The following is a 27913-nucleotide window of genomic DNA, read 5'->3' as shown; positions in this document are numbered from 1 at the left end:
AAGTAAATATTGGAATTTCTCAGTCATTTTTGGGGTAAAGTTTTGTTTTATAAATACCTAGTTCAATTATTTATTGGTGTATTATAAGTGTAAGCAAATTGTTTTATATTGACGAATAGGTAAGTTTGCACCAGTGTGTAAGTTGGCGAATGACGACTAAGTTAACTCTTTAGAAGCAACAAGATGTAATGTATCTTTCTTCTTCTTACGCATTACGTTTTGTGATGTGCATATATGAAGCAAATTAAAAGGCGTTAAATCTATTTATCATCGGTTGCCGGCTGATAGTGTTGATCCATACGAGATCTTTCTAAAATAGGTACAATTGGGTAAGAGGAAACAAGTGTCGTTGTAACCAAAACGTTTAATTTATAATAATAAAATTATTGATACTGGGCTAGTTGTCGGCTTGCGGGAGTTTCTCTGGTAACTTGATTTCTTCCACTGCGAGGTCTTCGGTGCTGGACCGGAGCTCCACATACTTGTACCGGAACGCCATCAGCATGAAGATCAACATGTCGATCAGCATCAACCCCGCGAACAGGAAGAATTCCTTCCACTGAAATTATGAAAATTACCATATCATAACCATGCTTTGATGAACTCTCGTAAATGAGACCTTGTAGTTAGGTGACAGTAATGAACTGATACAGGCTAACACTCATGTTGAAGGATATTGATTAAGTATATCATGTCAGGCCAATTGCTTTCGAGCTATGAGCCAGACAGCCCTTTGGTGGGTCAATAACAATTGAGATCAGATTTGGTGACGCTCAGAGAATCCACATGAGAAGAGTTTGTCTACGAACCTGCGCATCCAAGAAGTTTCCTTCGACGATGAGGACGACGATGAGGTTTCCGAAGGCCACGGTGAGCAGCCACACGGACTGCAGGACGGACTTCATGCTGGCCGGGGCCTGGGTGAAGGAGAACTCCAAGCCGGTGACTGAGAACATCACTTCACCCATTGTAATCACCACGTACTGCGGAATCAACCACAGTATGTGGACGCTATTTGCCGGCGTTATCATCACCGGGTTTGCATGCTAGAACGATGAATAGAAACATGAAAATCTAAGCAATAATTTAAATGTCTGAGCCACAGGATACATGTAATATTGTTTTAAAAAGACAATTTATGTATTTGAATGGTATACATACGATGAAAAAAAAGCTACGAAATACTCACGTATGTTTGTTCATTGTCTTTATGTACATTAATCGTGTAAACAGCTCCCAGTTTGAAAGCAAAATCTCTAATAACAGTTTGATTGTCGATAATAACATCATATGTTCCTCTCTCAATCTTTTTCTGATTAAAATCGTCACTTGTAATATTTAATTTTATTCTATTTTTCTTCACATCTTCTATGGTTATATTAGCTACCTTTGGAATATTGGATAAAAATCTGTAAAGGAAGTATCAAGATTTAAGTATTTCTACTTTCAACATAAACCTACCAATTCAAGGTTGACAAACAGGTTCCTTTTAATTTTGCGGAAAACCAAAACAATTGACAGTTGAGTGAATTTAATTTTGTTTCTGTTGATAACATTACGTGTTCTGAAAATGATTTTTTTTGTTTTCAATGTATTTTGGGCAAAGATGAGTGATGTATCGTGGGACGGTTGTTCTTGTTCTCTCGCTGCTCCTTCGGATACAATGTCACAAAGTGGAAGTGAAAGTGAAACAAGGAAAGCTAGTAGGCATTAGAGCGGCCACAGTATTTGATCGAAGATTACACTACGCGTTCTATGGAGTACCATACGCTGAGATACCTATAGGGCACTTGAGATTTAAAAACCCCAAGTCTGCTAAGAAATGGGATCGTCCTTACGATGCAAGTACACCGTTCCACGGCGCATGTGCACAGGCACACATAACACATCGACACGCGCTGTACGGCGTAGAAGACTGCCTCTACTTAAATATCTATACGCCGTCTCTACCTAAGGACGGAGTAAGCAGCCTAAAGCCGACTATAGTCTGGATCCACGGGTATGCCTTTACGTCTAGTTTCAGTCACATCCACGGCGGAGATTTTCTAGTAGACAATGACGTCATTTTCATAAGTCTAACTCACAGGTTGAATGCTTTCGGCTTCTTGAAAATCAATGAAACAGATTCAAATGCTAATATGGGACTCAAAGATATAGTCATGGCTCTGAAGTGGATAAAAAAAAATATCAAACAGTTTGATGGAGATGAAAAAAAAATAACTGTTATGGGCAGTGATTCAGCTGGTACTTATCTGACACTACTTTTATTGTCAAAATCGAATAAGTTATTTTCAAAGATGATTCTTCAAAGTGGGAGTTTATTTTCTCCCTCAATATTTCAAAGTGATCATAATAAAGAAAGAGAAAAACTGAAGCAAGAAGTGAAAATATCTTTTTCTAAAGATTTAGTGACTGCATCAAGTAAAGACATTATAACAGCATCATCGAAGATTTACACTAAAAAGGATTGGATAAACTTTCAGAAACCTGTAGTTCCATTTTCACCAATCATTGAATTGAAATCGAATAAGTCATTAATTTCTGTCAGCCCATATACACAATCCTTAGAAATTAAGATTCCTCTCATGATTGGTTTCAATAGCCAAGAGAGCATATCGGAAATAATACCATTTTTGCGTCATCCACATATCCTCAACACGTTGAATTCATTTTTCAAGTTCATGGTACCATTCCCATCCGCATGTCATTATAACTATACGTCAAAAACGTACGTCGAAATAGCGGACAAAATAAAAAAGAAATATTTTAACGGTCATATTTCAGAGGCTTCGATTCAAGATTTCATGCGATATGCATCAGATTTGAGAAAATATCCTGTCTATAAGTTCATCAAAACCTTAACAGGGCGATTTAATAATGAAATATACGTATACAAGTTTAACTATGTTGGAAAATTTAATGCGATGAAGGCTTCATCGACGCCAGATATAGTCGTTAAAGCTAAAGGAGCAGCCAATGGCGACGAAGTGTGCTACCTGACGAAATGTGAGCCGCTGTGGGAGGGCTACGTGCAAGTGAGAGATACCGACAATGATCGCGATAAACATTTTATTAAGGAAATGGCGGAAGTGTGGGCTAACTTCGCGAGAACCGGAAAACCCACGCCGCGGCCATATTTTGCCAACGTTACATGGTTACCAATGACCTCCAAGAACGATAACGTTTTACTGATAAGTAGAACAAGCAAATTAATTGATTCAAAAGTAGAAGAGAAAATGTTTTCGTTTTGGAACCGCATTTATGACGATTATTACGCGCCAGAGCGTTGTAAGGGAAATAAACGTGATGAGTTATAGCGAAACTTGTAGGTATTTAACTTACCTAACATTGACTCCATCAATAGCCTTGTCATTATTATCGACGAAGCTTTGTACTCGCTCGTGTAAAATGAAATAGGAATTTGCAGTCTTTTCCTTTAAGTGGAAGTAGGAGCTGAATGCCATATTTGAACATTCTGTGTTCGGTGCTCCTTCTAGCGAGTATGACAATTGTTTCTCGTTCTCGGTCACTATGTCTAACTTTTCGTACGCACCCAAGGGTCCGATTATAATACTGATATTGTTATCCATCGTGTCGGCCATTTTTAATGTGAAGTTGCATGGATATCCGTTGTACACTCTCAGCTGGGCCAGGCCTTCTGATACCGGCGTACCGTAGGTTGGCTGTAAATCATTAGTACTTACACTTAAATAAAAATATTTCTGTACGCCATGAAATAATTAGTAAAATAAATATCAAAAAGATTATTAAGAAATGACTCAAAAGAAAGGTATATAGTAATAACTCACCAATAATTGTAACTCTACTATGCCCGAGATGATGAACGCGCAGGCAGCTAAAATACCGCCCCACACCATTTTATGCAATGGTTTTCTTACCAGTTTACACCATGATAAGAAAGGATAAATTGCCTGTAAAGGGGTAAAAGCTGGTTATGACTTCTTGTCATATTGTCACGTACTTACAAAATACGTAAAAGATTGTAAAAACATTTCGCCGTATACTTACCACTTCAAACAGAGGAATGAATATGAGAATGAGCAATGGGTTGAGCACTTGCATTTGATCTGCCTTCAGTGTCCAACTGCCGATGTCTTGTTCCATTCTGTCGGCCTGGAAGGTCCATCTAGACCCCTGCAACGAATTTTAGCTAGTACTTGTCATAGTAGCGTGGTGGAGTATGCTCTATTCGCTCTGCAGTTTGATTGTATGGAGCATACTCCTTCAACAGGGAAACCCCAACGTTGGTCTATGTGGGGTTCTAAACACGTATAAACATACACATATGAAATTTGGCACAGAATCAAACCGGAGAGCGAATGGAGCATACTCCACAACAACAAGCGTTTGTCTGTATACGCGTTTCTCAGAAATGACTATTTAAATAAGTTTCATAAAACATATGGAAAAAAACAATGATTTCGTTGACGTCTTTTCTATGAAGGAAGTCCATATCAGAGTTAGTATACCTAGGCAACTTGAAGCCGTCAGATGCTACTGCTTAATTTGCTCATGGGCGCTAGCCGGATAACCGGCAATGATAGGTGTTGGCCCTTATTGTATCGTCGCCATTGTTGATCCAATTACTTACTCCACAACGTGCTAGTTAATAGTTGGGTTAACGTTTGCGTATTAATCAAGTTCTGTGTGGTGATAGTACCTATTGCGCTGTTGTCTTTGAACGTGAACCACCTATTGCCAACGTTACCGGAGATTGGATTTCTGTTCATCTCAGGTATTTACTATATTGTTATATATTATTTAGGTATTAAATAAGTGGTATAAAATAAATACAGGGTGTTAGTGACGTCGTATCTAAAACTTTTAGGGTGCTCCACATAGTTGATATCAAGTGGAATTTTCCGTCGCAGAAGTATGGAACTGAAAATAATTAAAAAAAAACACAAACATTTTCATGAATTTTCCGACAGGAAATTCCACTTGATATCCCCGTCAGTATTCGTTACAAAGTCACTAACTACATTCTTAATATGATATTGTATTGTATGATTGTATTATTTTTATAGTTACAGTTACAAGGAAAAACATAGTACTTCATTCCACATAATTAAGATTTATATTATTCTTTAAATAAAAATCTTTATTGATTGCGCACTAACGTTCGAATAGTAAAGCTTGACTAACTTTTAGTCGCTGGACAAGAAGAAAGACAACTTTGGCTTCGGCTTTTTTCAAAAACATACGAGAGTGTAGGCGGTATGGATTTTTGTCCCTTGCCTTCCTCAAATGGGATAAATCGAAAATCTCGCGCACCCGCCCACAACCCTCACAGTATCGAGACTTTTTGGCGGAAACGGGAACGGGACGGTTGCTTTCTCCATTGTATAATCTATATAATCAATAAAAAATACGAAGTGGTGTTTTGTGGTTAATGATCGCATTAAGTTAGTCAGAAAACATTCGCGACAGTGTTATTATAATATCGGAATATTCAATAAACAAAGTGTACCTACTCTATTTTCGCTTCGTGCCAACAAACCGCTTCTTACTCGAAAGTTTATGCGGACTTTTGAGTTAATTCGTTTAGGGTTCGGAGTAGGAGTCTGCTCCGAGGGTGAGGCTTAGTTTTAATCATTCAGCGTCATTACCCTTCATCATTCCATTATCATCACGAAAAAAAATACATAACACATGGCTGTAGTTCCCTTTGCTTTGCCCTTCGGGGAAAACCAAAACAAAAAAACCCCCACGGTATCGCTTCGTTAAATCTTTAAAGGTTAGTTTTTACTTTTTAGGTTAGTTTAGCGTACCTGTTGGTCGAACAGCGCCCAGAACACTGGCAGAGGTATGAAAAGCACAAGGACCCTGAGCAGTCCCTTGATATCTTCAATCAGGCCCTTGTCATACTTGTCATCGGCATGATCCAACCAATGTTCGCGTTTGTCCTTTGTTTTGCAGGACTTCAGCGAAGCGTGCTGGAAAAAAAAATATGATTAAGTACATTACAAGCTAGCTTATTGCTTTAAAAACGTACTGTGTTTAATAAAGATCACACCCTAAAACAGTTAATGAGTAGTTATGAATTACCTAGTAATTGCTAGTTTTATGATATTTACGTCACTGCGGTGTTACGTCCACGTGCCTACGGCAGATTGAAATTATGACAGTTTTATTAGCTCTTCATTAATTTCACTCCTATTTAATATTTATTTGATTTCATTGCTTTCATTGTTTGTTTATTTCTAATAGTTACCTGAAGTAGTTATCCTACCAGATAAATCATTTCATCATTATAGGTAGCTGGAAATTCTTATAAAATTTTTTTGCTGTTTCTTTGGTTTATGAGTCCGATTCGCACTAGGATAGAATTTTTATAATATAATAATAAATATTATTGAATATATTAACTGCCTATATACGTCCCACTGCTGGGCACAGGCCTCCCCTCAATCAACCGGAGGGGGTATGGAGCATACTCCACCGCGCTGCTCCACTGCGGATTGGTGGAGGTGTTTTTACGGCTAATAGCCGGGACCAACGGCTTAACGTGCCCTCCGAAGCACGGAATCATCTTACTTTTTCGGACAATCAGGTGATTCAAGCTTGAAAAGTCCTTACCAAACAAATGACAGTCTCACAAAGTGATTTCGACAATGTCCCCATCGGGAATCGAACCCGGAGCTCGAGATCGTGAGCCTAACGCTCTAACCACTAGACCACCGAGGCTGTTAAATATTATTGAATATAATAGTTAAAATGACGAGATTAGATTTCAAAAGTACATTATGCTCAATGACTCAGTTATAAGATTAAAAATATAATCTAGCCTATAAGATCCCACTGCTAGGCAAATGGCTTGCTCCGGCCAGTCCCTCCGGTAAACGTTCAAGTTGTAAGGCCATCTCTTTCGAGTTCTACAACTAGGTATCATGAGGCCCACAATGCTTGACGATCCAAGGTCACCGCACGTGTTGCATGAGACAATCATGTCCGGCCAAATCTCATTGAAGTATTAATGTTACTTTTACTAATGACTTAGACTGGGGAATTCCCAGTGGTCTTACCAGTAAGTCTATTGGGTAGAAATCCAATAGTTCAACTGGTAAGACTACTCGGTAAAACTACTGGGAATAGGGGGGATTAAATTAAAACGTAACGAAATTGTGGACTCACCCCGATGCACGATGCAACTTTCCCAAGAACATTCCCAGCTGGGTTCTTTACCACATACAGCTTTCTTCCAGCGATGAAGAAAACTAAAAGAAAGAGAAGAATGTCATAATTAGTGTGTATGGTTACATAGATATAGTGGATATGTCGAAAATAAGTATTCACGTTTATGGATCAAATAATAGCAAATTGCGCCGCTTGTATTATTTACTAAGCTAACCACAACAGACAGTGATTAGTAACTACACCACCAGTGATCTGTTTTATGAGAAGACCCGTGGTCTGGAGTCGATGGAGTCGGGTGTGCAGTTGTGCCTTTGTTTGGGTAGGACATTGCAGGTTCATCGCCCAATGATTCGAAAAAGTAGAATAACTCCGTGCTTCCCTGTTATTAGCCGTAAAAAGCTCCTCCATCAACCCACAGTGGACCTTCAGGGGTGGCTTGTGAACCTACATGAACTGTTTATGTTATGCTAGAATAACATACCTATACAGGGCAAGGCTGTTAAAGTAAAATAAATCTTCTATCGTGTGGGTTGTGAGGTGAATTACCAACCTCGTCAACCCTGGTGTCAGTGTTATTATTGAGCCGCCAAAGGCCCCTGACATGCCTTATGTAACGACTACTTTCTTACATCAGGAAATAGTAAGACCAATGGCTTAACGTGCATTCCGAAGCACCATAAGCATATCTTTCTTATGGGCAATCAGGTGATCAGCCTGTAATCTCCTAACCAAACTGGGGATCAGTAAAATACTTACTTATAGACACCACCATTAGTACGCCGGGCACGCCGAACGCCAGTGGATAGCAGTCGTCATCTCCGAAGCAATGAACGTCTGACCTCAACACGGGTGTTAGGAACGTAGAGATGAGACTGCCAGCGTTGATGGCGAAGTAGAAGAGAGAGAAGAAGTAACCCAGGTATTTCTCCTGTTCTGGTAACTTGAACTGGTCCCCGCCAAACGCCGACACACAAGGTTTTATACCCCCCGTACCAAATGCTATTAGTAGCAACGCTATTATTGTGAACGGCCTGGAATTTAAGAATGCACACTGAAAATGACGTACGAGAAAGAATGGAAACACTACGTAGTTACGTTACTATTGAAGTAAAGTACTTATTATACTTAGTGAGTATATTTAAGTATTTAACGAGAACGCTGTGATCAGTCGTGGAACGTGGAAATCTAAATTCTCCCGACCGTGCTATGGCAAGCCATTCTTTTTATGCATGGTACCCTCATATGCTATTACTCTTTACGCATATTTAAGTGTGAAAATAACTATGAACAGTGTATGGAGACTTAAGATACGCACAGTTGTGGGAATGGCACTGGTGGCATGGCCGTCACTGATATTAGTACGCTGCCGGCCGCGTACACTAGCGACAAATACAGGATTGTTCTGAAACAAACATTCACTTCATTATTAAATAAACACACAGACAGCATTTTAGTGACATCTTTTTTTTTACGTGGCTTTAACTACTTGGCCAAACAACTGGGGAGCCCTGAAGGCTCTCACCGGGTACAACGTCTAAGACAACAGGCCTGAGGGTCCCCAGTTTGCCCAGTTAGTGATATCGTAACGAAAACTTTGAGGGACGAATCAGACCATGATTCTGAGTAATCCAGTGGAATTTTCCGTCGCAAAATTCGTGTTTTTTAATTATTTTCAATTCTATACTTTTGCAAGAGTTCGCAGCCACTCTTGATATTCGTTCTAAGATGAACATGATGAATTAAGTAAGTACGCAGTTAATTCCCGCATACTATTTATCCATCCAGTAAGTACCACCTACTTATTTAGAATTGTAGAAAACTTTTAAGTACTTATAACACTCTATAAGTAAGTACGTATGTAGTCGACTGACATGCAAGTTTATTTTTGTTCCGGGTAGTAACGACGTGCCGGTCGCTATTTGTTTAATAAAAATGTTTTTTATTTTTTTCCCTTTTCGCAGATAATATTCATGATAATGTTGTAAAAATAATTAAAGTAGTTTTTAATTGTAAGTAATAATAATAATAATAATTTTGGGTCTTAATTTGTAAACATGTAAATTATTCTAAATATATAAAAGGAGAAACTGACTGACTGACATATCATCGCGCAGCCTAAACGGCTAAACGTAGGAACTTGAAATTTGGAAGGGACGTAGCTTAGATACCGTAGAGGTGCACTAAGAAAGGAATTCCCACGGGAACGGGAATTAGCGGGAAAATCCTTTTGTATGAAAAATCTAAACCGCTTAAGTTAGACGCTTGAAATTTGGCATGCAGGTACCTTAGTTAAAGCTTAGTTGCAACAGGATATTGCAAAATTCCCACGGGAACGGGAGTTAGCGGGAAGAAACATTTGTATATAAAATCGAAACCGCGTAAGATAGATGTTTTTTAATCTAGCATGTATGCATACCTTAGTAAATAAACTTTAGTTATGGCTGTATTTTGAAAATGGGAGTTAGCGGGAAATAAATTTAATATTGTATGAAAAAATTTAAACTGCATAATTTAGATGCTTGAAATTTGATATGCACCTCCCACACACACAAAGATCTCTCTTTTATAACACGCCACGCGGACGAAGTCGCGGGCAAAAGCTAGTACCCTATATTCAGGTCCATAAATATTGATAGGTGTACACATCCCATACGTATAGACCTCGGCTGTAAGCAGTCTCTATACAGGATGTTAGTGTATATACGTACTTATTTATACTTATGTGGGCAGAGCAACGCAACATTTTTCTTTCTTTTTAAAATCGTGTAAGTATGTAAGTTTTAAACTAGAATAGTCGGTCATTAAACATAATCATAATAGTTGTTCATATATTATACTGCCTCTCCTTGTTTAAAGTCCTTATGAGGTTATTAAACGTTATCTCTTATCGATACAAGTCACTGTCCTTACTATAGCTCACAATACGTATGTGGGTCGTTCTTCTTTTTTATCGACAATGATCTGTCCTTCGTTCTGCTTCTGATAAGTTATGTTTTAGAATTTTATTTCATGTTTTGATTGTCCAAAAATATAGTTATCTTATTATACTCAAAATACAAGCAAAATACTAATCGGTTCCTCAATTAGTTATTAACGTAGCTTGATCATTTTTTACAAAATTATGTGACAGAGTGGTAAATTGAAATGCTGTCTCCGATGAAAAGGGCCACTCTGTCACAATATTTTTTGGAATGCGCCTGCAAAGAAAAGTATGTTACCAAGATAAAGAGAACCACTAAATAGTCCTCTACAGACACATCTTTATATGATGTTTTAAAATATTTATTGTCGGTATAATTTTAAAGATGTTAAATCCGATAAATCGAGAAAATGTCTTTTTATTGTCGATAAAAAAGAAGAACGACCCATGTACTTCACTACTTACTGATACGTTAATTATTTTCATTCTTTATTTAACTACTTATATGGTGAAGTCGTGGTAGCCGAGTTGGTAGAACGCTTGCCTGTCACTTTTAGGTTGCAGGTTTGAATCCAGCACAGGCCTAAACTAATGATTGTCGAATTTGTTTTCGAACTACCAATGTAAGTTTTGTGCAGGTAATAAAGTTTATTTACTTAATTCATGTTTGGATCTTACTCGTGTGTCACAAAAGAGGACGAAAGCATTGTGTGTGTCCTTTCTAAATCATTTGATCATTATATTTTAGAATAGGCTGATCACCCGTTATCATATTCATCATTTATTCATATATTGTTACGGTTCATAGTGCCCCAAAGTAACTGCATCAACTGCATGTTCTCTATTCATTGAGTGTGGCTCTGTCCACTCCATTAGGGATTAGGGGCGTGAGTTTCTATGTAAGTAGGTATTTATAGTAGAAGTATTATAAATTATTTATTGACAAAAACCAACACTATAATAATGTATGAATAATGGATGGCGTGCGTGTATGAAGCGATTGATGAATGTGGAGGAAGCAAGAGAAGTGTGTCAGGATCGAAGCAAATAGAATTCTATAGTATCTTTTTACCCCGGTGGGAGATAGGCGTGAGTTTATGTATGTGTGTATAATAATAATAAAACAAATAAAAAATAAAAATAATGGAGTCTAGGTATACGTAAGAAGTGAACAAAGTTTACCTAAACCGGCCGAGCCATCCGTCGGCGATCATGGCTCCGATGAGAGGGAAGAAGTAGGCGAACATGGTGAACGTGTGGTAGATGACTGTCGCGCCGTTGTCGCTGTATCCCAGCTTGTCTCGCAGGTACAGCGAGAGGATTGCTGCAACAAACACCATCACCTACCTATTAAAGGTCAATGCAACACAGCGATACCGCAAGCGCTGCGGGTCGAGAACTAGTGGAAATTTGAGTAAAACCGTCGCGGATGTTAGTCTGAAAGCGTGCATATGCGGTACTACAAGTACTTACAAATTAAACGTAGCCCGGAACGCTCCCGGTATCGCTTTTCTCAAGCTTCAAATAAATACGCGACCTTTTAACTTACAAGTAAGTATTTGATTATTTTCCGTAAATATAGTATAACATTTTCATTGTGAAAACATCTAGGTCATTAAAAGAAGTTTTCGTTAAAACTGGAATTGTAGACATGCATTGTCCATTTTTCTTTTGTCATAAATCACGTGAGTTTTTGAATTCTTTCATATTATACTATCAACAATGAGAACCGCCTTCTGCTATGATGACGGAGTTTTATACTTAGACAAACATGCACTGTCTATTCTTTGAGAATATTTAATTTAAATATTAGGTATTTTATTAATTATATTGTGGGATTTAATCATATAAGTAGGTCTATAAGTAGTTACGTAATGTTAAACGCCCGCATGTATCATATTTTAAATTGTTTCTGTAGCGGGCGTCAATCGATGCTAACAGTCGGTTGGGCGGTTTAGAATTACAATGATTTGATTAAATTGCCCCGAAATAAGAAATGGATACGTTCCTACTAAGTACCTACTATGTAAGTACTTGGTTTATCCTAGGGCCAGGATAGCGGGACGGTATTGTATAGGAACCGCAAACGAAATCCCACTTCCCGCCAAGCTGTTTTACCTGAATTCCAATCTAAAAATGTGAAAGCTGTCTTCTTCTCTCGTGTGGGTTATTAGGTGGAGTACCAACCTCATCAACCCTGGTGTCAGGGTTACTATTGGGTCATATAACGACTACTTACTTACATCAGTAAGTAGTAACCGGGACCAACGGCTTAAAGTGCCTTCCGACGCACGGATCATCTTACTTTCGGACAATCAGGTGATCATCCTGTAATATCCTAACCAAACTAGGGACCACACAGTGATTTTTGTGATATGTCTCCACCGGGAATCGAACCCAGGACCTCGGTATCGTGAGCCCAATGCTCAACCACTGGACCACGGAGGGCGGAACTGACTGACATCATTATGTTACTAGTGACTACAATTTACCCTGATGCCCATTTAGCATCAAGACTTTATATCAAGACGTGACTTATTGCATGTTCGCCTCAGATTATGGCATTAACTACTTACGCGTACCCGGAGCATGAAAATTAATTTCGATTATTTGTTCGGGCGAAGCATATTTTATAACATTGCATTGCCCTGCATGATGCATGAGAAAATATTATAGATATATACAGGGTGTTAGTGACACGTAACGAAAACTTCGAGGGATGATTCAGGCCATGATTCTGAGTTAATATCAAGTGGAATTTTCGCAAAAGTATTGAACTGAAAATAATTTAAAAATACTCAATTTTTTTTATGAATTTTGCGACGGAAAATTCCCCTTGATATTAACTCAGAATCGTGGTTCAATATTCGATACGGTGTCACTAACGCCCATACCTACTTGTATGGCTATCTGATGTACTTGCACGGGGCGTAAGTGACATCGTAACGAATATTAAGAGGGATGATTCAGATCATTATTCTGAGTTAATATCGAGTGGAATTTTCTACCGCAAAAGTATAGAATTAAAAATAATAAAAATAAAAACTAAAAAAGTCATGAATTTTGTGACGGAAAATTCCACTTGATAAGTATTAAATTGATAAGAATCATCCCCCTTAGTATTGGTTACGATGTCACTGACACTGTATATTCGAAAAATCTGCGATTGAACCTTTGAAATTTCAAAACCCGCGATAAGATTTGTGCCAAATATCGTCATTGGCACACAATCATGATGACGGTGATATCGGTATCCAACGGCAAACTATCTGTTTCGTAAGAATCTGCGGCGTGGAATGTTACTGATAGTAGAAATATTTTAACTGCTAAGCTTGTGGTGTTATTTGTTTTGACACGTATAGCTAACTCGGTTTGGTTTTTCCGTACAAAGTTACATCAAACAACATTTTAAAGGTTGAACTTTGAGACCCTCTGACAGACAAACGGACAGACGCGAAAACGGTTTAGGGGTACTAATCGGAAGCTGCCTCTGTACAGAACCAGAAATGCACTTTCAATCCATTTTTCGTTGGAATAAAAAAATCAAACATTTTTTTATATGACCGAAATATTGATTTTCCTCACTCAAGATGTTTCTGATTTTAAATCATATAATAATCTACCCCTACAAAAGAAAACATCATTACAATCGGACCTGTCCCTGGCAAGTTAGAAGTTAGTTGATGACTATCGTTATTCTTTTGCCACAAACAAAGTTTACAAATTTTATGTACTAAAACAATAGCTACCTTATCAATAGGATATATAGGGTGAGTGACATCGTAACGAAAACTTTGAGGGATGATTCAGACCATGATTCCGAGTTGTTATCAAGTGGAATTTTCAGTCGGAAAATTCATGATTTTTTAGTTTTTACAATAATTTTCAATTCTATACCTTTGCGATGGAAAATTCTTCTTGATATTAACTCAAGTCCTGTATTTATATGATAGCTATAGCTGTTTTAATAAGTATTTTATATACGTAATATACATTATAAACCTAATAATTATATTCTTAGTATAGGTATTTCAGATGACTACTTTATCCTTTTTCATAATTTCAGTAAGTAAGTAATCAGAAACGAACACAAATGCACAGAAAATGTTAATAAGTAGTTGTTTTTACTTACTTCGCATTCCATAGTATGAAAATCTTTCGCAGAACTCATTCGTGACTATAAATCCAACAGCCTTCGGATACGGGAGTTTCTGAAAATAAACTTATACTATTACTACCTCCACTTACACGATAACACGCCTCTAAACACTATTGGGGTGGAAAGAGCCACATGACGAGTTTATACATCCTTAGATAGATGAAACAAAATTATCATCGTTCACCCTAATCCTAATATATTCATCACAGGACTATAAGTAATCTAAATGTGTCTAAGTTTTCAGCGATAGATAATATATGGCTCTGTTCGCCATGACAGGGACTGAGTTAACATTACATATAACATAAGCGCACGACAATATTCCCGATTGAGTATCCACGCTTCACCGAGCTTTCTGTTACACCGACGTGATAACAGCGTCTATAATGGTCGAGGCAACATGGGAAATTAATAGATTTTCACACGTTGGTTCGAACCGGTGGTGGTCTCCGTTAGAGAAACAAGCAACAAGCCTGTGGGCGGTAACACACAGTGACTATATACAGGCGTGAATTGGTACGTCTGTAATAAAATAAATATTCGACACTAAGTTTACTCGCGGTTAATAAAGCAACGTCCAACAACTTTCTCACATACACCACATCGTCCACCCCCGTATTTCTATAAGCACGCGTGTATATACATACATATATACACTACGAGTATGTGTATATATATATATATATATATATATATATATATATATATACTATACTATGTCAACGTCAAATTGTAGACACCGTCGTTAAAACTTAAATTTAGCACGCGCATTATTATTGTTTAAGTTACTTTGTACTTACTAACATCTATGGATTTCAAATCCGAAATAAATTATTATTCATTCATTCATTCATTCATTATAAATTATCGAATTAAATTTGGATACGTAACGTTAACATGTACTTTTTACCAGTTTACAATTTTTCGTTAGTTTACAATCTCACCAGACTTATAAACTCGTTAGTTTATAATGCCTTTGCATTTGCAGTGTTAAGATGACACAAACAAACTGAAACACGAAAAATAATATCTTAACCCCCGGTACCACCCCCTCTGTGTGGAAAGTGTAAAACTTTAAATTACCTATTACTTATACAGTCCTGTATCATGCGTATTTTAAGATCAGATAGTTCAAATCAATGTCTAGTATGGAGTAACAGCTGGATAACTTGTTCATTTTAACATTTAATTTAAAACTAACCACTATAAATGTTCTTAATTCTTCTTCCACATATCTTCTTTCTCTTTCACACCTACGAAGGTGTTATTACTGAAGATAAGCCATCATCTGATGGCTTGTTAACATAACTTCAAAACAAAACTAATAATAATTTCTGTCCTAGGGCTTCCCGTGCGTTTATTTTAAGACTAATATGTTTAAGAAGACATATAGACTCATTTTAGATATTTTTGATGAATAGACGCTGTAATTTGGACTTAAATAAAAACTTGTATGGGCGCTCGCCATTGTTCTTTATTTATAAAGGTAATTATACAACATTACAGTGTAACCCAATGCGCTGTATGGCGAGAAAAACAATATAAAAACTAATACAACAAAAATAAACAATGAATGAAAAAAGAAAAATAAGACTGAATAATATGAAAAATACTAAATAAAAATTATAATTTTAAAATTAAAAGGTAAACTAGTTATCGAATACAATGGAAGGAAGCCACTAACTCCCCATTATACTATAAATATCGTAAAATAAAATACCTACACATACAACTGTGCCTACAAAACGATTTGTTGAAATCAATAAATGATAATACTATCTGTATAATACAAGTTTGGTCGCATAAATTCCTTTATAAGGAATTATAAAGGTGAGGTGTTTTCTTTTTTCCTTTTTTTTAAGCTGAAGGAAAACCGCCTGCGGTACGGATATGACCATCTAGTCAAACTTGCCCAAAGTATCCGGACGACGTGAGCATGAGGAACCTGAGGACCTGAAGGAAGCTGATAAAGATGCCAATCTAGCACTGAACCGTGCACAATGGAAAAGGACGACAGGAAAGGCCGACCCCAAATAAATGGAGGTAAGGGCGATGACCTATCAGAAAAGTAGGTTCTATTTTGAGTTTGTTCTTACTCTATGATGGAAGTAAAGGTAGGTAATATAGGCAGATGTAGTTGCAGTGCAAGAATACACAAAAACAAAAATAATATTTTGATTGATCACTTGTCACTAGTTGTCACTATGCGGTTAATCATACTCAAAGGTAAGTTGTCTGCTATTTACTTTGCTCTGCTCACCCCATTACGGTTTATGGGCGTGAGTTTATGTATTTATGTGACACAATAAATTACTTGCGCATTGCGCGGGACTAAATCAATAATTCTACGCAGAGATTTCCTGATGCGCCAGTTTGTGTGTAGGTATGTAGGTATACGAAAACTGTGAACATTTTATTTAATCAATATTCATAAACCATCAGTTACATTATATTTCTTATTGCTTCAATTTAAATTGTCGATTTGTAAAGAGAAAACGATTTTTATGAAGTTATTATTGCATTCATTGTAGCGAAAAAAACAATAGTTGGTGTATTAATTATAGGTCGGTAAATAAGTAATGCCTGTTTATGCGAAGTGCGTAGCCACACTCGGCAGGGCCCGCAGAATACCAGCCGTCGTGGCTCAAGCCGCCGCTTATGCTGCGCGAGGTCCTTTTATTCCGGACGCCACTGCAGATGATCGGGCCGTCAGTGCGCGTTGCAGTTATGTTAGGGAGCTCCTTAACCGTAACCGAAACTATCGGATATCCGATATAAAAAATCTACCGTAACCGAATCCGAAATAAAAGTTTCGGAAAATATCGGATAGGGGCGGAGCCTGACTGAGACACGTTATGACAAGTTGTTTTGATCGGCTGGCCGCTGCCAGTGCCAACACGCAAGTTGGGGGATGGGGTGTTTTCTCGATGAAATTACTATTAGAATCCCTTAAAGTTTGTCGGGTCCGAAAAACTACACACTGTATAGTCTTAAAAATTCCAAGATTCTATTTATGTTTTGCAAACAAAAACTGCGATTGTATGTATCGTACCTTTTTCAAAATAATACTTATTCAAAAATAATACCTACTTATATAGGCACCACTTATTACGTTAGGTATTCAGTAAAAAATCGATACACGTGCCGGTTGTAGGTATCTTAAAGTTTAAAGTACAGTAATCAGTAACTAGGTAGGCAATTTCACAAACTGGTTGCGACCAGTCCGACACAATTCAGCTCCAAAACTGTAAGAAGGGTTAATTAAAGTTAACTGGGAGCTCTTCAATTATCGAGCCAAATTCGGAACGGGTGCGCCAATGTGCGCGTGACTGTGGACTCTCTATCAATTTCAGAGTTCCGTAGCGACATGGAACTCTAATACTAAGCCTATATAAATGTGTTTCAGTAAGTACCGTAATAGCCAGAAAGAGGGAAAACTCTCAAGTTTTCCAGGATATGGTATCATACATTACATTTACGTTGCTGTAATGTAAGTACCTACTAAGTTATATATTATTATGCTATAAGTGTTCAATGGAAAATATTCCAATAACTAGGTACTGACTGTAAAATATAGTAAATAACTATTAATTTCACTAAAATGCATTTAGTGCTTAAGTTCATGGTTTATAGGTATCTTAAGCTATAAGCAGCCCAATATTCTACCGCACCGTACATTTAAAATCTAAATAAATAAAAGGAGAAACTGACTGACTGACATATCAACGCACAGCCTAAACGGCTAAACCTAGGCACTTGAAATTTGGTAGGGACGTAGCTTAGGTAGAGGTGCACTAAGAAAGGAATTCCCGAAATTCCCACAGGAACGGGAATTAGTTGGAAAATCCTTCCACGCGAACGAAGTCGCGGGCAAAAGCTAGTTTCATATGAAATTATAATCACTATTGCAAATCAGATATGACCGATATTTTGTTTTGATAATTTGAAAAATTCTGATGACGTCATCAATAGAATTCGGCGTGAAATGTATGTACGTGAAGGTATGGCACCCGAAAACAAAAATTCATTTTTTCTTTTCTGTGATAGTGATTATTATTCTATTTAAAATTCTGACATCCAGCGCGTACGTTGCTGGCATTGCACAAAATTAAGACAATACATCTTCCTGTTAAATATATATAGCACTAGGCTGTATAATATGATTAGTCCTCTGTCAAAATTATCGAGGTTTTAGCGGAATAGTGGCCAGCTATTAAAATTTCGTTAGTAATTAACAGTGATCGGAACAGTTAAGAGTGTTTTTTGATATGTGTGCATGTATGTATGTTTTTATTTATATATATTTTTATTTACGGTATTATTATTTTTTTAGTTATGTTGGTATCATTATGTTTATTGCACCAGCCCGTGCTGCAATGCATAAACTTCTTTTACCCTAAGGTTGCCTGGTATAAATTGTTCTTTAGCAGTAAGGCCGCCTAATGTGCTTATGTTTTTTTCGTATGTTTATGTCCTTTGTATACGTCGTTGTGCAATAAAGTATTATTGATTGATTTCTGGTACTTGTAGGCTCCATAATTCCGGAAACTGCAGAATCGTAAGAATTGTAGAATCTGTCATTTATAGAATCTGTCATTGTAGAATCGGACATTTCAGTAATCCGTTTCTAGACTCGTCTGACATTTCTATAATCTGAAATTAGTCGACGAATTCGGTTTTTCATACACGAAATTTAGGAATGACAATATGTTTATTATATATACCAGCACCTCCTACACAATATATCACCCAACCAACCGAGACGTCATAAGTATTTATATTATATTCCCAGTATAAAAATATACAACTTCTTTAGGGATTCAAAAAGCCTTCTTCATACTTTGTAATTCTTAGGTTCAATGGCCCATTATCGCTCTTCAAATTCCGATCATTGGTAATGAACATGAATAGAAGTCCCTCTATGGACTTGCCATGGTAACTGGCCGCCTCATCTCTGATTCGGAATTCCTCTGAGGAGTCACGCAAATCTGGTTTGAACTGGATACTCAATCTTTGTTTTATTCATGATTTCTAGTAAAAGGCCAGGATACTTTTGGGTGAGTTCACACTCACGGGAGGATGTCTATTTGGAACGTAATTTTGGCGGCGCATTTTTTGCACGTTTTTATAAAGTGTGGGGTACAAAATGTGTGAGTGTGGGTTTCATGTGTGCGTTATTTGTCTTTGATGAAATGTCATTGTAATGTATATATAATGTAATCCGTGTCTGTGGTGTCCTAAATAAGAAATGTTTGTTTCTTTCAAAAAAGGACTATTTAAAGCATCAAAAAGGTAATTAGGCTGCTTTTCCTAATTCGCAACGACTGTCAAATTATCGTAAGAAAATATTTGCGCGACCGAGACATTGATTATTGTCCTAAGTAGGAGTGGAGAGAGATTTATCTTTTCCGTTTAATAGCTTCATAATGAGATACTAGCAGATGCTCGATGATAACAGATAACGGAATGTCTTTATACCAACAGCCTGTGCTTTTAAGTTAGAGATAAGACGCATGGTCGTAAATCAAGTGGACGCATGGTCTAAGAAACAAATAAGTAGATAGGTACTGTTAGATAGAAAAGAATCGATCGACCTAATATCGACTGATACAGCACTATGCCCATTAAAGTCACAACACTAGCTTACGTACTTTGACAGATCTAATTCTTACCGCGCATTGAGACGATTGTAAAATGTTATCTTATTGAAATATAATCAATAATTATACTGAACTGGTCGTCCTGTTTAATAGTACCTACTAATTTAAAATGTAATTTAAAGGTCTATTTGTACGTACACCCACGTTCGGAATTAAAAAGTAACAAAACAAACGAATAAATATCATAGTTCAGTGTCCTCCGCTGTATGTAAATCCTGAGATTTGGATGAGTCAATGGTTGCCGTTGGAGAGAGGTACCAACCGCTAATTCGCCAGTCTACCAACAATAAAATTAGGTGTACGTTTAGTGCGCTACGCTTTAATATTATACTGGCTGACTAGTCTAACGGCATGACAAGTTTTTATTTTGTGCATTGTATAAATCTAAGATTGCAATGCTAGTAGCAACTAAAGATTAAATTGTCCAAAATCTTACAAAACTAAGCAATAGATACTTAAGTGGTACGGTTTAGCTGTCCACTTGAAATAGTACGAATGAATATAATATAAGGAGCAACCCTCCCCCACCGGCCACTTAGCGTGGCTTAGTTGTATTGCTTAGTTGTATTACCAGGAATAAAAATAAACTTGCTTTACAAGTCAGTCGATTACATAAGATTACTAAATATTTTAAGGGGCAATGTATACGTTTTTACAATAAGATTCCCATTGACATTCAGAATTTGCCTTTCAACTGTTTTAAGACAGTAGTTAAACAAAAACTTTACAAAAAAGGTTATTATAAAGTTAGTGATTATTTAGAAGATATGAATGCATGGGATTAACTGTCTGAGAACTGATATTAGGCAGCTAAATTACTCAATTGTATACCAATATTTTATGTTTTATGTTTATTTTTATTTTTTTAAAGAACGTCTAGGGCCCTGTGCCGAGGTTTTTCTTGCAGCTTCTTTTCCCCGGCTATACAGGTTGTGAGAAGCTGCAGTAGTTTTAGGCGGATGAGACGTTCGTTATGTAAAATTGACGATTCAAAGTGTAACTATGTTACCTACTGAATAAAGATATTTTTGAATTTGAATTTGAATTTGAATATGGCTTAGTTGTATTGCTTATGGCTTAGTTTCCATGCCTGAGGCTGAAAATTAAGCTACGGGTTAGTTTTATTCTGCTTTAGTCTTCAAGAATGTTGCGCTCATGTGGCAATGACTCAAGCGTCGTTAACTGAGATATTGTAATTGAATGCATCTAATTGTCTTCCCGGACATATATGTCATACAATCCGACAGAGGGATTTTGTACTTTCTAACATGGTGGACAATTGTTACTGTCACCATGTGGTTCATCCAGGAACGGTTCCAGCTTTTACGTCAGAAACTTTGGGGAATTCATCAGGTCGCAGACAACCTGATATCTCCGTAGAGAGTTAGATAAAAGTACAGTGGCCACTCATGACCCAACCTGCTCCCAGTTGTCGCCCTGGATCCGTCCATGGGTTCATCATATCTATTTTAGACTTTGCGTCAACAGTGACTGCAAGTTGTTCTTCATTACTTGTAGCTTTGCCCACCCTTTTAAAGGTTACAAAGGTGAGTATGTTAGTACAATTACATCATATATACTCAGTATTCTATGAAATCAGCTTATGAGCGCATTGATGTTACTACGCCAGAGATTGTAGGGTCTTACAGTTGTCCAGATCGTCCAGTTGATTGCTATACAACACTATAATTTACACTTGAAACGTCGACAGACCCAATCAATTTATATAAAATATAGTATGCGTGGCTTGATCTAACTGTGCCTGTGATGGCATGGAAGGCAAACGGATGATTGTTTTATGGCCTTGAACAACACTGCGTTTGCGCACCGCCTTCTAAGTAGACGCTTGGATGAAAGTTGAATTACTAATGAGTAAGTATTACATTAGAATAACTGACTTATCTAATCACAGGCTTAGAAGGTATCAAAAGAGCTGAGCAAATCTCAATTTGACTTGGACCATAGAATAAGGAATAATACTACGTATAGAACGGCATCATAGAAGGAAAGCTACAAGGACAGAGAGGAAGGGGAAGACCAAGAAGAGCTTACATGGAACAGATTAAGGAGAAGGTGAACGTCGTATCTTATAAGAAAGTGAAGGAATTGGCCTTTGACTGACAAGAATGGAGAATGCTACACCAACAAGAGCGTGGCTCTTAAATTAGTGATGATGATAAAACGGCAACTCTCCGCTCCCCACCAGCGTGTGAGCTAGGTTTACCTCACCCCCTCGGATATAGTTTAGTCTTCAATCGTATGGCGTCAGACGTTACACACAGATGCACGTGTACGATAACGTCGATGTGTGGTGTCTATGTAAAACGAGGTTGTTTATATGAAGTGTCGGGGATGTGCTTGAACGTAACTAGATGGCATTGTCCTACCTTCATCACTAAGTAATATATTACGCTACTATAGTGAGTACTATTTCAAACCAAAGTCCTGGATCAGCTGCCATACACAATAACAGATTTATTTTGTACAATAGGTACTAATATAAATAAGCAGGTACTTTCTAGTCACAATCAAAGCAAACTTTATGATCGACAGAATAGGTACGTCACGATAACTGAAGATTTATTTACCTATTATCTGGGCATAAGTTGTTAGTTATCTTTAAAGTGCCTGCTTGTCAAAGGTCTATGGCCTTACTGCGGGGATTTTTTGTCATAAGACATTCATTTTATTTTATCGTCTAAGTATTGACGAGATACCTACTTAGCTGCACGTCATTATTTCGTTAGGTCTCTCGTCACGTAATTCATTAGGTCTTTATGTTATGAAGGTTCCAGTAACGTAGTAAGTAACTATTAAGTAATAGGTATGTGGTCCCAGTAATATACAATTATTTATAACAATAGATGTACCTATTTGACAATTGAGATTTTAATGTGTCCAAATTAGGTTATTTTCAAAAAAAATATTGTTATTCTTAAAAGATTACGTTTCGCATTTGATGACATTTATTAAATGTCACCCATACGTACGTATACGTATGGCCATAAAATTACGTTATAAAACCTGTTAAGCCGCCATATTGATGTGTTAATGTGAAGAAATTGATAATCTACTTATTCCTTTTCTGGTAGTTTACATAATATCTCCTAAGCAGAAACGTTTTTTGCAACGACTCCAAAGTGAGCGCTAACCAGCACGGCACCCATCATAGGTAACTTTAGTAACTTATAGCGTTAGCGTTACAAGGACTACGTTACTCAATCTTCTTCTATCGTGTGGGTTGTGAGGTGGATTACCAACCTCATCTAACCTGGTGTCAGGGTTACTATTGAGCCGCCAAAGGCTCCCGACATGACTCATGTAACGACTAAGCACTTAGTACATCAGTAAGTAGTAACCGGGACCAACGGCTTAACGTGCACGGATCGTCTCACTTTTGGACAATCAGGTGATCAGCCTGTAATGTCCTAACCAAACTAGGGATCACAAAGTGATTTTCACAAAGTGCCCAATGATTGAATGCGACAATATAATATTACTTACTTATAAACGGCTGAACGGATTTGGATTAAAAGACCAAGCACTGGATTAACACATAGGGTAGCTGTAGGTAATGTACTTGTCAGTGACAGGCTAAGTACCCGAACCCGAAATTTGCCTGCGCGAAGTCGCCGGCGGATAACAAAAGTTAATAAATATACTAGGTCGCACACACAATTTTCGTAAACAATGCTAATTATGCTGTTAAGTGCTTACGAAAAGTAGGACGTCTTGTTAAAGGTGGACACATGAGGAAAACCTGTATCAGTGTTTGCCATAGCCAGGCTGACGTCACCGAGTGGTACATAGAGGGGATATTCACGTATTACTTTAAGCACAAAAAGCTTGCTCAATATAAGAGGCCAAAGAAATCACAGGCAGTAAATAAGTACTTATACTTAATTCCAAGTCTGACAAGGTTTCAGAAAACCAAAAATAACTGATATACTGGGTGGCCAAAGGGCCCATTGGCCACCAGAAACACCCCCATGTATGTTCAGCGATTATTTACGCTATGAGATATGATCCAATTCGTGCCTTTTTCAAGATTTTGTACCTTACTTCAGAATCATTGTTTTGTCATTTGCCATTGTGCTATTTCTGTCTTGATAATTCTTTTATTTTACTTCATACCTAATCCTAAGAAAGTGGAACACTACTTAGCTGAATAAATAGAAACAGCCAGCGTCAGCGTTTTTAAAGGTAACTTAGTAAGTACTTAGTACACCAACGTTCATTTTTTGGATTTATTTTAAGGCATTTGCAGCTGCATTTGTTAGTAAAATTAATTTTCAAAGCGTGTCTAATTAGCTAAACTATATGGCATTTAAGTGCCTTTGATTTTATGGGCCTCATTAGTGGGTTTATAGTAGTTTCTGGAAGCATATCTGCAGCAATCTCATCTTAAGTGTATACAAACGCATGGCCTGTTTTAATTAATTTCAATGAGATGCGTAAATTATGATTGCGTAGTATACGATAATCTCCTAAGTTGAAATAAATTTTAATACTGATGATTCGGTCAAGGTGCATCGTTTAAGTCCTGAAGGTAATCATTACTTTGTTTTTAGACAAATTGCTTTGTTATAGTCACGGATAATGACTTACCTACACAAATTATGCTTTTTCTTAACTTTATAATCAATGAGGTTAGTATACAAAGTTGTTTGTAGAGTTTTTCCAATGCCAATGTTGTTTCTATTGGTATAAAAACGTTTGTCCTGATTAGGTTGACTGCTGTTATGTCTAGGAATTAGGTAATATTGTTATAATTACGTATGCTTATATTACTATATGCTTATGCGTATGCTTATATGCTTATATTAATAAGAGCACGGGTTAGCCAAGCTGCAAACGATTTTGATAATCGAAACTTGGTTGGGCAAATAGGGAACGTTGAGGAGACAGTCGTCAGTGACAATATATTTGATTAATATAAGGATTTATCACGAATTTTAGCTGGACAGTATGGTAATCTGACAAAATTTAGGAACACTCAACAGTGCTGCCGCCTACATAAGGCCTTCTAGTTCCTCCCCATTGTCTATTTGACCGATAACCAGTCAGCTGTTAATCCCTACTAAGTTACCTTTATTACCATCATCTCCCTCCCGTTTTTACAGAGTCCGCTGACCTAACCTGAAGCTTTGACAGGTCTAGCTTTTTACAGAAGCTAACTGTCTGACTTTTTACCCGCAAAAGGAAACCAGCCCCCCATCATTGGTATAGGCCCTGCGTGGGAGTGCGTCAAATGTTCTACCAACTGGGCTACCACGACTCTTAGCAATATAAAATAACTGTCGACGTATAAAAATAGTGTTCAATCTTACAAAGATATAGGTATACAGGTCTGTTATCATTTCAAGAGGAGAGATATCTAATATCTACTTCTTAAGAGCCCCATCACACGTAAAATGTGTCAAACTACTCGAGATGATTCTACTCTTATCATTAAGTACAAAATCCAGATGGTTTAAAACAAGTTTACATAACATGTGCCGTTTTTCGTGCCACTTTTTTTCGGAAAGTTTCATTAAATTACATTTATATCCTACAGGTTTGGAAATTTTATCACACGGCCGAGAATGCACAAAATGACCCACCGCAATATTCGTATTTTATTAAAAAAGCGACGCATTTTTGAAATCCTCCGAACATTTTAGGACCCATAAAAAGCAAAAAGTTTTAAAAAGATGATTGATTGGTCGGATTGTTTTAACATTATTTTAAGAATGTTGTCAATCTTTGGAGAGCAGTACAGCACGTAGAGGTTAGTAGCGGCGACAGTCGTTTACGCTCTGATAATTCTCAAATATGCGACTCTATAATATCTCGTATAATATATTTTCAGATTTAATATACGCTCTTCGTCTGATGGCGATAAATAAATAATAGATGCATTATTCTCGTCAAACGTCGCGGTACAGTAATCGCGTTTTAGGTACCTTTTGTTCAACAGAACAGGTTAACTTTTTTATGAGAGAGATAAAACTGTATTTATTGTGAATCGTGCAGGTTCAATTTATGGACTTGTTTACACTCCTTTGACAGGATTTTTGCCATTAAAGTAAAGATTATAGCCGTAGAGCTTCATGTAGAACGAATTAGTTACTCTCAAAAGAGTAACACATACTTAGAACGTCAATCTGGAGGTTAATTAATTCGTTCTACATGTAACTATGTTAGTGGAAACCGGTATGATAACGTCTCACAATAGAGATTTCCATAATCAAGATCATCATAAAGCAGTAAGTTAGTAGAAGAGTGATAAGGTAAGGTGTTTAATGACAACATTACTGATGTACAATAAAATCCGAATGAGATTTGTGGGAAGCCTTGGAAAGAGAGAGCGCCGTATTGTCACATTCACTTTCCGACAGAAATTACGAGTTGTGTAATCGTATGAATGGACAGGTTTCGTTTTATTTACTAACCTATAACATAACTTTATGGGCACCTGGCTGAGACGCACTAATTGTAATAAAACATTACTTATGTAAATAGAAACCATTTATAGGTATCTGTAATTAATGTAAGTATTTATAGTCACGAAATATTCGAAGTTTGATCATGTGTAATATCGAGGTCATGTGTATATTTAGCTGAACTAATTCGTTTGTTACGGATTATATTAACAAGAGATACCTATATCTTAATACTAATTACATTAAATTTTACTTATAACAAAATAGTTCTATATAACCGCAACACGCAGATGCATCGTATCGTCATTAGGTGATATTAGTCACCTAGTCAGGGGCGGGAAATAGGAAATCTATAAATTTCAAACATTAGTGCGTCATTCTAATTGAACCCAAGAAGTAGAACGAAACGCAAATTCCTCATTATTAATGATAATTCTACAAAATATTACCGCGTAGTGGCCATATTTGTCCCAACTACTTTTTAGCACAAGGATTTCTAGTAGATTTACATTCAGGTTATTTTGTAGGCAATTGACACAATAATCTAAAAATGTAAAAACAAACTAATATAATAAGATTTATTGCTTGTTAGAATACAATCTATTTGGAAAACTAACGACCACATAATATACACACAAAAACACGAGGAGTTATGTTTATTTTTTACTGTGTGCCTACTCACAGCGGTTATTTATCATTCATCATTAGTTCAACAGCCTTCGCACAAAACATTTGTTACTTTTTAAACGTTACTCTTTCCAATATATATGTCGTAAAGCGTGTTGTAAGTGTATGTGAGTGGTGTGTAGTGTAGGTAAGTATGTAAACAAAAACATAAGATATTAAATACTGGATCAACATTATTTATGTAAAAAAGAAAACACATTAATCGCGAGCGGCATGTCGCGTGTCGTTATTGTGATGTAGAAAACTCTACATATTTACACCAATTTTGAACTCTAATAGAATTTATTATAAAACCAATTCGCAAATGCATTAAAACTAAAACTATACTTAAAAAAAGAACTCTATTGGTACCAACCTCGGGTGTTTTGGTGTCCATTGCGCACGTTCCTAAAGTATTTAGCTTTAAAGTACAAGCAAAAGAAAATACATTAAAGTGTATGAACTTTCACTATTGTTCGAAACTATTTAAAAAACGCTAATGTATTTAATTGCAAGAAAGTTAAGACGTTATGGCATAGTTTGTTGCGCTTGCGCAGAAGCGAGCGCGCGAACCGTCAATGCGCGCGCTACTGACAGACGGTTGTTTGACTGAGTGGATTGGAGTCACCGAGACAGAGGCCTGCGCGCGCCCCGACGGCCTTGCTGCGTTACTATTGCTGAAGATGATCGTTTTCCTCTTCGAAGAAACCAATAAAACACTCAACACATCACCTACCCGCAAAAGAAAAACATTCAACTGCAATGCGCAGTACCCGACGCATCTCTCTACTTGCACATTTTATATTATTTAAAATTCATACAGTATAAATAATATACTTACTTACTTACTTACATACATATAAATACATTAAACACGTTATTTATTGATTTTCTTCCTCTTCCTAAAATTATCTCGTCATTCTTT

At 36.9% G+C, this 27913-nt stretch overlaps 2 protein-coding genes across 2 annotated transcripts; one reads left to right on the top strand and one right to left on the bottom strand.

The window, feature by feature from the left end:
* Positions 1-349: 349 nt before the first annotated feature.
* Positions 350-27603, bottom strand: LOC126380239 (peptide transporter family 1). Its single transcript, XM_050029504.1, has 13 exons — positions 27365-27603; positions 14211-14289; positions 11261-11402; positions 8474-8560; positions 7915-8189; positions 7156-7238; positions 5793-5957; positions 4030-4155; positions 3810-3932; positions 3343-3683; positions 1190-1409; positions 810-1046; positions 350-559 (listed from the first exon to the last, which is right to left on the bottom strand). The coding sequence occupies exons 1-13, from the start codon at positions 27383-27385 to the stop codon at positions 398-400; spliced, it is 2061 nt and encodes a 686-aa protein (XP_049885461.1). The 5' UTR covers positions 27386-27603; the 3' UTR covers positions 350-397.
* On the top strand, positions 1601-3336 carry LOC126380240 (esterase E4-like). Its single transcript, XM_050029505.1, has one exon. The coding sequence runs from the start codon at positions 1614-1616 to the stop codon at positions 3315-3317; it is 1704 nt and encodes a 567-aa protein (XP_049885462.1). The 5' UTR covers positions 1601-1613; the 3' UTR covers positions 3318-3336.
* Positions 27604-27913: the final 310 nt, after the last annotated feature.

This window comes from Pectinophora gossypiella, chromosome Z (genome assembly GCF_024362695.1).
Source record: "Pectinophora gossypiella chromosome Z, ilPecGoss1.1, whole genome shotgun sequence".
Classification (NCBI taxonomy): domain Eukaryota; kingdom Metazoa; phylum Arthropoda; class Insecta; order Lepidoptera; family Gelechiidae; genus Pectinophora; species Pectinophora gossypiella.
This window is presented reverse-complemented; position numbering and strand designations above follow the sequence as displayed.